The sequence below is a fragment of the Cnephaeus nilssonii genome (genome assembly GCF_951640355.1).
Source record: "Cnephaeus nilssonii genome assembly, chromosome: 13".
Lineage (NCBI taxonomy): Eukaryota > Metazoa > Chordata > Mammalia > Chiroptera > Vespertilionidae > Cnephaeus > Cnephaeus nilssonii.
The window spans coordinates 70,665,792-70,682,763 of NC_137084.1; the positions used below are offsets into that span (position 1 = coordinate 70,665,792).

At 39.6% G+C, this 16,972-nt stretch overlaps 1 protein-coding gene across 2 annotated transcripts in view; it reads right to left on the minus strand.

Moving 5' to 3' along the window:
* ATM (ATM serine/threonine kinase) overlaps positions 1 to 16,972 on the minus strand; it is a 145,104-nt gene that overhangs the window by 8,751 nt on the left and 119,381 nt on the right. The window contains exons 50-60 of one of the 2 annotated variants that reach the window (XM_079787341.1): positions 16,403 to 16,623; positions 14,688 to 14,895; positions 13,081 to 13,194; positions 12,569 to 12,727; positions 11,969 to 12,107; positions 10,672 to 10,754; positions 8,887 to 9,027; positions 6,408 to 6,524; positions 5,313 to 5,462; positions 2,611 to 2,776; positions 824 to 910 (exon numbers count right to left, since the gene is read on the minus strand). In XM_079787341.1, coding sequence (XP_079643467.1) covers positions 824 to 910; positions 2,611 to 2,776; positions 5,313 to 5,462; positions 6,408 to 6,524; positions 8,887 to 9,027; positions 10,672 to 10,754; positions 11,969 to 12,107; positions 12,569 to 12,727; positions 13,081 to 13,194; positions 14,688 to 14,895; positions 16,403 to 16,623 — 1,585 coding nt within the window. Of the gene's footprint in view, positions 1 to 823; positions 911 to 2,610; positions 2,777 to 5,312; positions 5,463 to 6,407; positions 6,525 to 8,886; positions 9,028 to 10,671; positions 10,755 to 11,968; positions 12,108 to 12,568; positions 12,728 to 13,080; positions 13,195 to 14,687; positions 14,896 to 16,402; positions 16,624 to 16,972 lie in introns of those variants that run through there. The other variant, XR_013814363.1, reaches the window with a different exon arrangement.

Here is a 16,972-nt window from a genome sequence, read left to right on the forward strand (position 1 = left end):
GCCACTACTGAGCACTTCTTCCTCCATAAAAATGTTTCTTCCAGATATGCCCCTTTCCTAGTTTCCAGGACTTATTAGTTATTCCTGTTTTACTTCTGACTCAGTCTTTTCAACACCAGCATTCCTCACGACCCCATCCTTGGTCTTCTTTATCACGGCTGATGCATGAGTTCAGAACCTCCTCCAGTCCACTGACTTCACCTGAAATCTGTTTGCTAGAAGTTCTACCTCATTATGCTCAACTTCTTTGTTCTTCTATATATTAAACTGCCTACTCCATCTGGAAATTGCAAAACTAAACTTACTGCTTCCTTATTCTTTACAAAACCTGCTCTGCTCCTTACTAGAGACTTCAGTTTCCCTGGAGCCCCCTCTCCCACTGTTCCCACTTCTAATATCACTGGTGCAGGTTACTGCAAAAATGTCCCCCAAACCAATGCTCTGGTCTTCACAAATGTAGTCCAAATCTTCAACCTCTCTTGTCTACACGACTATAATACCAACTAACCTGTCTTCCTGCAGCCAATAAATACTGCTCCCAAATTACCTTTCCAAAAATCAAATGTAATCACGTCTTGCTTAAATATATCTTCATTTACTTCCCATTATTTAACGGATTAAAGTTGAAACTTCTTGGCTTGGCTTTTTACAGCCTCGTAGCAATCTCTCTCTCAAGCTACTTGATTACATGCAGGCTCTACTCTGACACACTGACTGTCTCCCCATTCCTATAACATGTACATCTTCTTGGAAGGAAAATAACATTTCTTGATGACTAAATAGTTACTAAACAAAATAAAAATACATATATTTTATGACTTACCTAAATCTATATGTACAAGTTCTGCTGATTGCTCATTTATCAAGATATTCTGTACATGTCTATCACCAAGTCCAAGTATGTAACCAACTGGGGGGAAAAAACAAACCTGAAATCACTGACATCATCTATTTCTAATAACATAGTTAGTCATAATTTCAACTATTATCACTGACTACACAATTTTAAGCAGCTTGGGCTTTTTAGCCTACTTAAAGGAAATCATGTTCATAGCTGGCCATTTTGAATTGAAGTCAAATCTCACCAGCTATTTTTGTTTATACTGAATTTTATAAACCCTAGATAACTTGCTAAAAAGTTTCCCCTTTACTAATACAGCACACATTTTAAAATATTAGTACTTTGACATTGGTGTGGTTAAAGTTGAGACCATTATTTATTTACCAGGGCCAAGTGCATATGCATTCAAATATTTATTGAGTAATTTATGAGTAAATTTTTCATTCTTCAGTGAAACTTTCTTCTGCTTGGTTATATTTAAAACAAATTAATCATTAATTCATTTCATCAGGTATATACAAAAAACAACAACAACCAAAACCTGATTTCTATTTTTAAGACAGATTATGACATGCCTTATAATGCCTTTTAACCTACAGAAAGATACTAGGTTGTTACAGAAAAAACACCAAATAGGCAGTTAGGATGGCTCACTCTGTCATTAACAGGGCCTACTTCCTTGTTTAAAACCTAAATTAGTTGAATCAGATGAATGATTCTCAATGTAGAAAAGAAGAGAATTTCATAATTACCTACAATTTTTAAAAAACATATATACCCTGCCTTCTTGGGAAATGGTCCCTAAGTGATGGAGGAAGTGGTCGTCAGTTAAAAACCAGTGGATTAAAAGATAAAAGATCTCTGATGTTCCTGTTAGCCCGCATACTCTATGATTTTGTTAATTGCCCTATCTAGCTTTTCCAATTTTTTTACAAATGGAAAAAGGAAAACAAAGTCAAAGTACACATTGGACACTGAATATTTAAATATATATCATTATTTCTATTCTAAAAACAAAATCTTATTAAACAGAATCAACCATTGGGTGATAATATTATGGTATTATTGAGGTTCTGCACAAAGAACACTAATAATTAAAGGGAATAACTTACATGCAGTTATCATGCATTTTGTTATTTTCCAAAGAAAATAACATAGTGAATTCAGGAAGAGAAAATAAACCATATTCACTATTAAACAAAAAGGAATAACCATCTTGTTTCCCTACCTGGGAGCAGGAGAATTCTCTCCTGCAAAAGCTAAGAAGAGCTAGGGCTTGATCCCCAGTCGGGGGGCATGCAGCCAATCAATGAGTCTCTCTCATCACTGATGTTTTTATCTCTCTCTCCCTCTCCCTTCCTCTCTGAAATCAATAAAAAAAATTTAATTAAAAAAAATCAGGATGAGTCCTGGCTGGCATGGCTCAGTGGTTGGAGTGTCGCTCGTGCATCGGAGGGTCGCAGGTTCGATTCCCGCCGATGCACGAGCGACACTCCAACCACTGAGCATACCTGTGTTGCGGGTTTGATCCCACATACTGGAGGCAACTGATCAATGTGCGTGCGTGTGTGTGTGTGTGTGTGTGTGTGTGTGTGTGTGTGTGTCCTTCTCCCCCTCCCTTCCACTCTCTGTAAAAAAAAAATCAGGATGAACAAAAAACTCAGTGATCTAAAGATGAAGATAATTTAGTTGACAACCACTATCAATAACATCATCCCCTGCAATTAAGAATGTGGGAAGTGTGAACTGACTAAAATGTGTAAGATTACCAATAGAAGAAGTAGCCACACTGCGAGTATAGGCCAATCGTTTCTCAAACCAAACAGCTGGGTCCAAGAATTTTTCCATGCAGAAATAACGGAACACTGGTTGAAAATTCTGACAAATATCCATGAATGTTTCATATTTCTCTTCATAAGACTTCTTTTGCACATCCTTTAAATAGATCAAATATAAAATTATTTTCTCAATATTGTGTTCAAGTAATTTAAGCCCACTAAGAGTGTCTATATGGAAAATAGTATGATAGACATAGAGGCAATAAAAAGATAAGTTATCTCTACTCACAAGAAGCTAACACACTGGTCAGGGAAGCAATTAATAACAAGTTCTAATACCTTTAGGGTTTTCATGTTAATATTAGTGGAAGGAGGCACACCAACAGTGACTGTCTTTGTTTTAGGTAAATTCTAACTTGCATGATCCTGTAATCTATGTGAAAGTAAACAAAAATGACAAAGGTAGTTCCAGACAATCTGAAGTGGTGTCATGGCACTAGGTACTAGGAGTGGGATAGGAAACAAAAAGGAGGAAGAATGGATCACTGATGGATGGCAAAGCAGCTGACAAGTCTCAGACCTGGCTTCTAACATACCTTCCTGAAGCATGGCTTGTCTACTTCACTGGGCCTAACTCTCACCTATGTGCTGATGACTTCCAAATCTCCACCTTCGGCAGGGACACCTCCATTAAGCTCCAGCATGATGTGCTTCTCCAACTGCCCACTCAACATCTTCACTGGGATCACTTCCAAATCCAAACTAAGCTACCTTCTCAACTGTGGCAAAGCTCAGCCACTTCCTCCATTTTTTACACAGTAAATGGCCTCTCTGTTCACCCCAACACCCCAACCAGAAAACTGGGTGCCACTGATTACTTTTTCACCAATCCCACCTCTAATCAGCAACCAAATCCTACCTGTTCTGCCTACTTAATATTTCTCATATGTACCCCTATTCTCCATTCCTACTGTTTATGAATCTTAGTTTAGATCCCCTGCCTCATGCCTTTAGTCGGAATTTTTGAAAATATAACCCACAGTGCTGTCAGAGTTATCTTTCTTTCTTTTTTTAAATGTTTTTATTGATTTTTAGAGAGGAAGGGAGAGGAATAGAGATAGAAACATTGATGAGAGAAAGAAACATCAATGGCTGCCCCCACTGGCAATCAAGCCCTCAACCCAGACATATGCCCTGACTAGGAACTGAACTAAAGACCTCTTGGTTCATGGGTCCATGCTCAACCAGTGAGCCACGCAGGCTGGGCCAGAGCTATCTTTCTAAAATGCAAATTTGATATTAACATTCTTCTCAAGGGCTCTCTATTGCCTACAGGACAAAGTGCACATTTCTTAGCATATAATGCAACCCTCTATTTTTTGACTAATGACTACTGATTCAATATCCTATCTGCTCCTCCTCAAAGACCAAGGCTGTGCTGTCTTTAACTGCATGTTCACACCTCCTTCTCTTTGCTTATATCTCCTTCTGCTTGAAGACAAATTCATTTACAAAACTTGCCTCAAACACCATCTCCTCTATGAAGCCTTTCTTGAATCGGATTCTCTCCATCCCCCACCCCAGGGAGAACTAACCACTTCCTCCTCTGTCCTGCTCTGTACCCTCTGTACCCTGAACAATGAAAGGAGAAGTGGGTTTTAGAGTTGTAGAGACAAGGTTCAAATCCTTGCTCCACCATTTATTAGCTCATTGACCTTGGGCAAGTGAAATTCTTTGCATCCCTTCTCATCTTTCAATGGGATGAGTACAATGATGATTAGTCATAACATCTGTGACATTACAGATTTGTGAAAGCTCACCTGGTACAGAGGCATTTAATAAATACTGCTGAGATTGAATGCCAAACCAAATGACCAGTGTAATGTAGCAAATGTCTTAGAAGCTCTCTATATTAGTTTCAGATAAAAATTATTTCATAATGTTTTGTTTTGCTTTAGTGTTTTGTTAAGAATTAGCATACATTGAAAAATATTAAATTTCTCATCAGACAAGGGTTGACATTTCAGTTTAAAAACCTTTCTTCCACTCATACAACCTTTTATTCTGGTGAGCTTACTTTCTTTTACTTAGTATCATTACCTGCTGAAATTAAAAAATTTTATATTCTACTAGAGCCCCGGTGCATGAAAATAATGCACTGAAGGGGGGGGGGGACCCTCAGGCCAGCCTGTCCCCTCTCACAGTCCGGGAGCCCTCAGGGGCAGGAGGTGACCCGGTGATCAGGGGAAGGCGATGCCCCATCACAACTCTGCTGCTGCCACTGCCAGCAGCGCAAGCCTCTGCCGGCCCTGGTTACTTGAGCCTCGGGCAGCCCTGGGCAGCTGCCATCCAAGGCTTGCCTGCGCCTCGGGACAGCCCTGGGCGGCTGGGCAGCTGCCATCAGAGGCTTGCCTGTGCCTTAGGCTGCCCTGGGTGGCTGGGGGGGCTGAGGAGACTGAGGGGCTCCGGAGGCAGGCGTGCAGAACCGACTGGGCTGTGGGCGCTACCAATTTTGAGGGCGTGGCAATCAATTAGCATATTCCCTCCTTATTTGCTGTGGGCGCTGCAATCTGTGAGGGCGTGACAGTCAATTAGCATAGTCCCTCTTTATTAGATAGGATATTTGATAACCATGAGCTTTAATAAACTATTAAACAATCCTGCAATAACTCATACATTTGGGTGTCACTTACCATCATTTTCTTCTGGCATTGATAGGCACTGATATCATTTGGCCTGTATCTTTTATGAGCACCATTCTCATTATTAACAAGAAATTCACCAATAGGGACAGTTCCTGTGCACCATTCAAGAACACCACTTCGCTGAGAAAGGGGAACCACCTAAAGTTATAGATTAAATACCTTTTAATTATGGAAGGGCATTAAATAGCATATGACAATCATTAAACTATCAGAGTCAGGGTGAAGCATTTTCCCAAGTTGTATTACTATTTCTCTGTCCACAGGAGACAAAGTTCTTTGGAGGAAAGCAACCAGAAATATACTTAAGCTCAAATAATAAGATTTTCTAGCCTGCTGCTTAGACTTGAGAACCTGCTCATCTCTTAGTCTCCATGATTCCCTTGAGAAATCAATCCTGTTTATGATCCCCTTCATCACCTGTACTGAGCCACACTTAGTTGGTTCCATTTGGAAGAGAAATTAACCCTGTTTTTGTACTTAAAAAAATGTTTTTTATTGATTTGAGAGAGAGGGAGGGGAAGGGTTAGGGAGAAACATCAATGAGAGAGAGAAACATTGAGTAGTTGCCTTCCATAGAGACCCAACTGGGGATTGAACCCACAACCTTCTTGGTATATGGGACTATGTTTTAACCACCTGAGCCACCCGGTCAGCGCAGTATTTCCTTTTTAACAGCACTTTTCTTCTTAAGGGTACTTTTATACCAGAAATAAGCCAACTGGTTGAAGATAAGGAAAAAATACTTTAGCTGATTATAAGAAGCACCTCACTGCAATTAACATTAATGAGTTCTTTTAAAAAGAGAAAAACAAACAAACAAAAAAACAATGTGGCTAAATTAGAGATGGGCAATCTATGGCCTTTGGACAAATCCCAGCCGCAGACTGCTTTGAATAGCCTGTGAGCTAAGAATGGGGTTTCAGGTTAAAAGGGCTGTAAAGAAAATATAAAGGATAAATGACAGAGACCTTTTGTGGCCCATAACATCTCAAATGAGTACTATCTGGTCCTTCACAGAAAACATTTGCTGACCCCTGGTCTGAATATGACTTTGGTGAAGCAGGAGAAGTATAAACAAGTTACCTTGTATGTGCAGATAGTCAATTTCCTCTTCCTGGTCTCAGTGTTTCTCTGCAGCAATGTGTTACACATCTGGAAAACCTGCTGCATGACAGCATCTTGTCTCAGGTCATCACGGCCCTTCAGAATATTCAAAAAAATGAATAACTAAGCACAGTTCACTTTCTTTACAATAAAGTCATACCAAGAGACATCTGAGGACAGCGGAAGGGCACTCAGAAATCAATCTGAGCATCAGTGCTCCTCTTAATGGTCTCTTAAATAATTAAGACCTAGGCTATGCTTTCATTTAGAAGAAGCTATAACACTGAGTAGGCAGAGCAATTTAGAAAAAAAAAGCCCCCACCCAGCTGAAATTTCTCCACCTGAGGGCAAGCTGCAAAAGAGCTGGGTGGGGCAACTATTCTCTCTCTGCCACTCCTCAGCGAGGCCCAAAGAGCTTTTGAGCAGATTAAGGGAGAATTGCCATCCTTTCTGGTACATTTGCTAGCACTTGAGCATAGTGCCAGACTCAGGATATTGAAGCAAGGACCTTAAATTTGAACTAATCAAGAATATAAACAACAAATAACAACGACATATTTCACAGACCTAGAGCAAACTCTCCACAAACACATATGGAATAAAAAAAGACCCCGAATAGCCACAGCAATCCTGAGAAAGAAGAACAAAGTTTGAGGAATCACAATACCAGATAGCAAGCTATATTACAAAGCCACTGTTCTCAAAACTGCCTGGTAGCGGCACAAGAACAGACATATAGACCAATGGAACCGAACTGAGAACCCAGAAATCGACCCAAGCCATTATGCTCAATTAATATTTGACAAAGGAGGCAAGAGCATACAATGCAATCAAGACAGTTTCTTCAATAAATGGTGTTGGGAAAATTGGACAGATACATGCAAAAAATGCAACTAGATCACCAACTTACACCATAAACAAAAATAAACTCAAAATGAAAAAAGGAGTTAAATGTATGGAAAACCACAAAAATCTTAGAAGAATCGATAGCCAGCAAAATAGCAGACATATGGTGTAGCAATATCTTTACTGATACAGCTCTGAGGACAATGGAAACTAAGGAGAAAATAAATAAATGGGATTACAGTACATCAAAATAAAAAGCTTCTGCACAGCAAAAGAAACCATCAACAAAACAACAAGAAAGCCCACTGCATGGGAGAAGATATTTGCCAATGTTATATCCAACAAGGGTTTAATCTCCAAAATTTATAGGGAACTCATACAACTTAAAAAAGGAAGATAAATAATCCAATCAAAAAATGGGCAAAGGACCTAAATAGACACTTTTTGAAAGAGGACACACAGAAGGCCGAGAGACACAGGAAAACATGCTCAAAGCCACTAATCATCTGAGAGATGCAAATCAAAACAACAATGAAGTACCATCTCACAACTGTCAGAATGGCTATCATCAACAAATCAACAAACTACAAGTGCTGGCGAGGATGTGGAGAAAAGGAACCCTTGTGCACTGCTGGTGGAAATGCAGACTGGTGCAGCCACTGGGAGAACAGTATGGAGTTTCCTCAAAAAACTAAAAATGGAACTCCTATTTGACCCAGTAATCCCACTTCTAGGAATATATCCCAAGAAATCAGAAACACCAATCAGAAAGGATATATGCACCCCTATGTTCATAGCAGCACAATTCACCATAGCTAAGATTTGGAAACAGCCTAAGTGCCCATCAGCAGATGAGTGGATTAAAAAACAGTGGTACATCTACACAATGTACGCTGCTATAAAAAAGAAGGAACTCTTACCATTTGGAACAGCATGGATGGACCTGGAAAGCATTATGCTAAGGGAAATAAGCCACTCGGAGAAAGATATCACATGATCTCACATTTGTGGAATATAATGAACAACATAAACTGATGAACAAAAACAGATCCAGAGAGATAGAAGCATCGAACAGACCGTCCGACCTCAGAGGGAAGGCAGGGGAGAGGGAGGGTAAGAGTTCTACCAAAGGACTTGTATGCATGCATATGAGCATATCCCATGGACACAAACAGTAGGGGTATGAGGGAATGTGCTTGGGGGTGAGAATGGCCGAGAAGAGGTCAATGGGGGAAAAAGAAGATACATGTAATACTTTAGACAATAAAGAATTTAAATTAAAAAGAAAAGAATATAAATAACAATCCCAAAAATATCTTTCCTATAACAAGCAAGCTGATTGTTAACCTCATCCTGTCTGTACATGTACAATCGTTATAATAATGATGATCTTAAAAAAAAATAATAACGATGATCTTTCAGAGACACATAAAAAGATGGAGAAAAGCATTGTGTTTCTAAAAAATAATGTATTTCTATTCTATACCAGTAAGTTTCCCTTACTTGTAATTATTCAGAGTGAAGACGTAAATAAAGCAGGAAGAACATATCAGCGTTTTCTTTGACTCTTCATCAGCTCTCTAAGAACCACACCACAGAAGGGGAGCCTCACCTTGACAAGCTGTCTCCTTTCCTTGCCATCAGAGCCCACACAATCGATTATTTTTGGTAAATTTACACCTCCTGCTAAACGAAATTCTGCTTTGAATGACTGTATCGTCACCAGATTTCTATATTCTCCTGTGGGGTCCACCTAATAAAACATATAAAAATGACAATAGGTCAGATACACTATTTGAAAAATGAATTATCATCAATAATTTTAATACTAAAAAGAGGAATGAATGACGATATGCTGTTGGTTAAGAACTGGAGCTATAACTTCAACTTTCTGTTAAATGAAAGAGAATATTTGAAATTGACAAGGCTTTAAAAAGTGACATAGATAACACTACCTCCCTAATTATATCTTAATAAAAGTAGGGTATACAAAATTGGAACAGTGTCATTGGACAATTATTGAAAATATGTCTTAACACTGATTGTACATGTTAAGTCATCTGAGAAATAGTACTCATAAAATCATAATAAGCTAAATTTTAAAAAAGTGTGGAAAGGAGTTCTCTAGGTTTTAACTACAAAGTATGGCATTTTCAGGAATTATTCAGCTAAATAATATTGATGGAATAGTTGGGAAGGTATTAGTTAATCCACATAAACAGCTACACTTCAAATCAATTAACTATAGGTACTAACCACTGAATTGCAAACTCAAAGAAGAGATTTACAATGTAGCTAAAATGATCATTTTCTAAACTATAACCGTTATTATTACATACTAGAGGCCTGGTGCACGAAATTCGTGCATGGGGGTGTGTGTCCCTCAGCCCAGCCTGCACTCTCTCCAATCTGGGACCCCTTTAGGGATGTCCGACTGCCAGCAATCCAGGACTGCTGGCTCCCAACCACTTGCTTGCCTGCCTGCCTGATTGCCCCTAACCGCTTCTGCCTGCCAGCCTGATCACCCCCTAACCACTCCCCTGCCAGCCTGATCAACGCCTAACTGCTCCCCTGCCAGCCCGATTGCCCCTAAATGCCCTCCCCTGCCAGCCTGGTTGCCCCAACTGCCCTCCCCTGCAGGCCTGGTCCCTCCCAACTGCCCTCCCCTGCTGGCCTGGTCACCCCCAACTGCCCTCCTCTGCTGGCCCGGTCACCCCTAACTGCCCTCCCTTGCAGGCCTAATCACCCCCAACTGCCCTCCCCTGCAGGCTATCTTGTGGCGGCCATCTTGTGTCTACAGGGGGACAGCCATCTTTGATCACATGGGGGCGGCCATCTTGTGTGTTGGAGTGATGGTCAATTTGCATATTACTCTTTTATTAGATAGAATATCCCTGACCAAAGGGTACTTACAGCAATAAAAGATCATTATGACATAGCTAAAAGTATCATGTACATTATAATCAATTTTATATTGCAACACATAATGCATTGCTTAAAACTGTAATACATCACAGTCAATATATTCTAATGCATATAGAACTTTAAAAACCAGTAACACAATTAGGAACTTTCTTGCCAAGTTAAAAACTAATCTTGGCATAAGCACATGGAATCGTTCCTTCTTCTGGCCAATGAAGATAACAGTCTATAGACATTCTTCATAAGAACGATGGGGGCTATGGAGCTGAAAGCAAAGGAAAAGAAAGCAGGAGAGGCCTTTATGCATTTTAAGGCTTGAGCACAGGGAATCTAATAAAGAAAAAACTATAGGTTGAAACTAATGAAATTGTTAGTATTTAACCAATTTTGATCGACAAAAAAGACGATTTCTAATGATTTAACTTAACACAGAGGAATTTAGTTTAATAAAGTAAAAGAGTTGATGGTTAATTACCTTAATTTCCATAGTAGGAACAACAACATCTTCTAAGTCCTTAAGTTTAGTAATTGGCTGGTCTGCTGGAATTTTTATGCCTTCTGTATTTAAAATAAAGAGGTTTTAGTGGCAACCGAAAATTGAGGAACGGTACTGACAGTAAAGCACAATCCAGCAAATGCCACAGACTCCGACTTCTGGCTGATCCGTGGTTTAGTCCCTGGTTTAGAAATGAAGTCCCAAGGGCTTGGGACACAATGTAGCTCAGGGTCAGAGCATAGCGATGGTTAATTTAATATGGCTTACAAATGCGTTTGCTGGTTACCTGGCCCTGGTAATCAGATGGAGGGGCCAGGTTGAGCACCTTGAGATAATGACATATTTTTAAGTCATTACATAAGATAATTACTGAATGTATTCCTGCCATACTATTAAAAGTGACTAAAGGGCCCTAGCTGGTTTGGCTCAGTGGCTAGAGCATCGGCCCGTGGACTGAAGTGTCCTGGGTTTGATTCCAGCCAAGGGCACATGCCTGGGTTGCAGTCTCGATCCCCAGTAGGGGGTGTGCTGGAGGCAGCTAATCAATGATTCTCTCTCATCATTGATGTTTCTATCTCTCCCTCTCTGAAATCAATAAAAATACATTAAAAAAAAAAAGAGTGACTAAAGGACATGACAGTATTTTTTGTTTGCTTAGAGGAACACAATGAGAAGTCTCATTCTTATTTTAAAGTAGTAAGAATTTAAATGTGAAGATATGATTCTAAACAGAAAATGGAATATCATTATTATAAAGTATGGGGAGAGAGATACTTATAAGTGAATGCATATAATCAAATATTACAGCATCTTATAATTATTTGAACAGGAATAGCAAGAAGGATGGATTACATGCAAGGCACTCTATGGAAGAAATGGAGGCTTTTTCCTTTTTAAAGCCTAGGGCACAGTAAGTATCTAACAATTTTAAAAACCTTTGACCCTAAAAAATCTTAGCTATCAGTTATTTTAAAGGATGTGCTTCTATACAATTCTCTGCAACAGAAGATTACCCAGAGAAATCAAATAATTCAGTCTGATCATCTATTATCAGTTCCATCAAAAGATATTAAGTGCAAAAGTGAAGGGTATTGAAGCTATTAGATAAAAATTAAGTTTTGGATTATGTGTGAATTGCAATCAACAGGATCTTCGTATCTGTAATTACAGTATTGTTTGTGATTTAAAGAGATTTACACATTAGGCTCTATAATTAACATATCTCTGCAGAGAAGAACATAGCATGAAAGCAGCACTCATTCTTTTAAACACATACTTCTCTGAGTCTTCCACTGAGTGGCATCGAAGTTTGCTAATATAATATAAGCATCACAGAGTGTCTCAACACTCCTGACCATCTGGGGTCTCCTGCTTCTGATAGTACGTATAATTTTGGTTGCAGCCTCAATTCGATCCTATTCATAAAAAAACCAAACAAAAAACAGTGCATAAGAAAATACCTGACATTTCAACTTTTCGAATATAATAACAAAAGGAAAAAAAGAATGTATGCACACATGTAGGCAATGAAAGGACTATAATCCCTCAGATTTAAACAAAACAGTTCCCTTATGAATGAAATACATAAAGGATATAATAATTGCAAGAGTAAGTGGTTTGGGTGCCTTTCAAAATCTAGTTTTTATTTGCTCATTGCTGTGAGGAAAAAATGTAACATATTACTGGTATCTCCTATGCTTTGAGAAATACTCAGAAATTTTGAACCAATTTTAAGTGGCATCATAATAACAAAGGATTTACAAACTGAATCTAGTCACAACACACATTCTTAGAATCCCTGGGATTTAAGAAAAGAATATTCTGGGAAAATATGAATATCACAATTCAAAAAGTTATATATGTTTAATCCAAATACCTCATCAAGCTGAGAGCTCTGTTTAGGTGCATTTTTAGTTATTCTACTCCTCCTTGCTGCCTCTGATTTTGTCAAAGATTCATCTTTGTTCGCATTTGCTAAGGCCAATATAATAAACAAAGTATGGTGGGGGTGATCCATTGAAATTCTAGAGATGAGCTGTCACAAATGAAGAACTATTAGTTTTATGCAAACAAACAAAAAAGTAGAAAATCCACAACCCTTTTCATTTTGCTTAACATTGAGATATGTGTTACTGTACTGGATACCGCAGTGGGTGAAGTGTGTGTGAGAGACAGAGGTACATGAGGATAAGAGAGAGAAACTGAGTAATGTATGTGCAGTGAGAGGAGACAAAGGGAAATCTTTGTTCTTGCCCTTAGCACAATAAGTAGAGGACTAAAATTTTTTGTGTTTCCATTTCTTAGAATGGAACAGCAATACATACTTGATATAGTATATGATAATATAAAAGAAAAGCAACTGTTGTTTTGCTTTTCAGGTTTACTTACATTATTGAGGACTTCATGAAATCCTAGGCCTCCCATCATCTTGGTCCCCATTCTAGCAGCCAGTTGGTACATAAGAGGCAAAAACTTATATGATGGAATCTTCATTCCATCTCTCTATCATTAAAAAAAATACAAAATTAAGAAACAATGCATTTCAAATAGTCTCACATCTCAGTAAATAAATTACTTTAAGGTAATGCTCTTCAACTAGCACAACCTAGTGGTTGTTAATAAAACTTCACTACAGTTTTTCCTTATCATTTATCTTATCTGACAGTCTTTCTGATTGGCATTCTAGATCGATCCATCGTATTTGATCCTAAATTAAATTGTATTGAGAATTGAAATACTCGGCGCTGCTTATATTCCAGTGAACCCAAGGAGGACGACTGTGGATCTGAGGACCATGGCGATCTGGACTCCTGAGCAGTCAGAGTATAATAAAATGGGATATTATTATCCCCTAGAACAGTGGTTCTCAACCTTTTTAATGCCGCGACCCTCTAATACAGTTTCTCATGTTGTGATGACCCCAACCATAAAATTATTTTCGTTGCTACTTCATAACTGTAATTTTGCTACTGTTAATGAATACTAATGTAAATATCTGTGTTTTCCGATGGTCTCAGGCTCTACAGCGACCCACAGATTGAGAGCCGCTGCTGTAGAGCCTAAGACCATCAGAAAACACAGATATTTACATTACGATTCATTAACAGTACCAAAATTACAGTTATGAAGTAGCAACGAAAATAACTTTATGGTTGGGGGGTCACCACAACATGAGAAACTGTATTAGAGGGTCGCGGCATTAAAAAGGTTGAGAACCACTGCTCTAGATGCTAAAAGTAACAGGTTTGTGCACTAGTAACTGAGATTGGTTGTGTCTATTATGAGTCTTACCATTCTTTTCATCCAGCAGAATCATTTTACTTTTAAGCTTCAAATTAACTGTCCCCCCAAAATGTATATACACTTTAACAGCCAAGACTTCAATTTTGAAAATGAAATTTATTTTAACTTTTGGGGTGTCCCCTGAAAATGTATACTATATACTTTAACAGCTGAGAGCACAATTCTGAAAATGAAATTTATTTTAATAAACACTGCCTTTATAATTATTCAAAGTGTGTGTACATATTTTTTGGGACACCCTATATATAATTAACATAACTTTAATGTTAGGTGTCATCAATAAAATCTAAGATTTTTAAATAAAAACTTATGAAATACTGCTGCCTTGATGCTTTCTTAAAAGTTATTTTCTATTTACAAAAGAATTCTCTGTAAAAATTCTAGAAAAGCATAAAGCAGGCAAAGAAATCTACCTGTGACCTCATCATTTTTAATTGCTTTCCAAATCCCTCAACCTAGTATTCTGGGTACATTCCTGTGGTTGTTGCAAAGAAATAGGAAAATACTGACCTAAATTCTCTCATCTCCATACAAAATTGCATCATTAGAGCTAATTAAGTACACCTGTGCATACTTGAACTTATGTGTACTATGAGCACCAAGCCACGTGCTAGGGATACAAAGTATACATAATCCCTGATACTAATCTTTTCAAGCACATGGTAGAATATCAGGTTGAAAAGACAACTTGCCTTCATCATACCATTGACTTCAGAAACTCCAGAATTTTCAAGCCAGAGGGAACAAAGACGAAATATCCACATATCATGCCCTTCTCCACTTAACAGGCAACTGATGTAATTTTCAACAGCTTTACATAAGAAACGTTTCCGATCCTCTTTCAGTGCACGGAGTGCACATTCATCCAGCTCCAGCTCTCGCTGAACCTTTATTGTGTATCTTGCATTGAATAATTAAGGTAAAACACAAAGCCGTCAAATGTATAGAACTACAAAATCATACATGATATACAACATAAATGAAAAATCAGAAAAGGCAAAATTCTAAGGGTTATAAAGGAAACAAACTTACTTTTTGTCTTTTTTCTTTTACTTTTTGTCTTAAAGTAAGTTTGTGCAATTCAAAAGCTATCATAGCTAACCAAAAACTGAGTGGACTCCACCTAAAGTATTTTAGTTTACTTTATTCTCTACTTACATTAAAATATACAGACCAAAGGCAAGTTGGAATAAAAGATTTAATTACATCAAAATAGGTAATCTTTTGTATTTAATTTCAACACCTCTCTCTTTTTATTTATAACTAGAGGCCCGGTGCATGAAATTCGTGCATGGGTAGGGTCCCTAGGCCTGGCCGGCGATCAGGGCTGATCTGCGGGGAGATCAGCGGGGCGATCGGGGGCCCCCGCTGGCATCCACCTTGGCTGGCCTGGCACTGCCAGCGGGGGCCCCTCGAATGCCCCGGTGGTTGCCCCGCAGAGGTGACCAGCGGGGTGATTGGGGAGCCCCTGCTGGCACCTGCCTTGGCTGGCCTGGTGCTGCCTGCTCGCTGGCCCCGCCCCCCATCTCCGCCACTGATCAGGGCCTGCAGGCTGGGGGCAGCTCCTGTGTTGAGCGTCTGCCCCCTGGTGGTCAGTGTGTGTCACAGTGACCGGTCGTTCTGCCAGTCGTTCTGCTGTTTGGTCGATTTGCATATTAGGGTTTTATTATATAGGACTAGAGGCCCGTTGCACGAAATTCATGCATGGAGGATGTGTATGTCCCTCAGCCCAGACTGCACCCTCTCCAATCTGGGACCCCTCGAGGGATGTTGGACATCCCTCTCACAATCCAGGACTGCTGGCTTCCAACCGCTTGCCTGCCTGCCTGATTGCCCCTAACCGCTTCTGCCTGCCAGCCTGATCACCCCCTAACCACTCTCCTGCCAGCCTGATCGACGCCTAACTGCTCCCCTGCCGGCCCGATTGCCCCCCACTGCCCTCCCCTGCAGGCCTGGTCACCCCTAAATGTCCTCCCCTGCAGGCCTGGTCCCCCCCAACTGCCTTCCCCTGCAGGCCTGGTCACCCCCCACTGCCCTCCCCTGCTGGCCTGATAGCCCCCAATTGCCCTCCTTTGCCAACCTGGTCACCCCTAACGGCACTCCCCTGCAGGCCTGGTCACCCCCAACTGCCCTCCCCTGAAGGCCTGGTCGCCCCCAACTGCCCTCCCCTGCAGGCCATCTTGTGTCCACATGGGGGCGGCCATCTTGTGTGTTGGAGTGATGGTCAATTTGCATATTACTCTTTTATTTGATAGGATACCAACAAACCAAAACAGCAAAACAAAAAGCTAACACCCATATACTCTTATCATGAGCTTAGAACCAGAAGATGAATTCTGTGTATCTGTATACCTATAGTCACTATATACCTGTTTATCTTATCACTTGTAGACACCTAGTTAGTTACCTGTCATTTGTCTGAATATTATGTTCCCTAAGAAGGCCCACTTCCTCTTTGGCCCTTTTCAGGAGAGCTTGTTTGTTTTCAAATTCTGATGATTTCATGTAGTTTTCAATCCTCTGGTACTGAGTATCTGAGAACCGTGCTAATGAGAGAAATGCCTTCATTTGTTCATTTCTGAGCTCATCACTGCTTTCTCCATCATAATTTCCAGCAACTTCTACCGCCTTCAAGAAAACACAATCCATTTATATTACATTTACAGATACTCAAGGCATCTCAAGAATCACACAGGTCAAAGAAATACCTACGCTAAAGTTTAACTTGTTTATGTACCAGCTAAATCATATGACCTACACTACTTTCTTGACTTTTCAAAACAACTCTAAACTAAAGCAGTAAGAGGGAGAACAGGAAGGTTGAAAGGGGCTGGAGTACAGAAGTCTTAGTACTAGTTGCTGGGTGGTTGGACTACTAGTACAAATGAATAGCACAGGCTGACTTGCACATTCCTTAATCAGCTAGTTTTGTACATAAATAAATGGAGAAATTATCAGAAACAACTTGTTGAAAGAG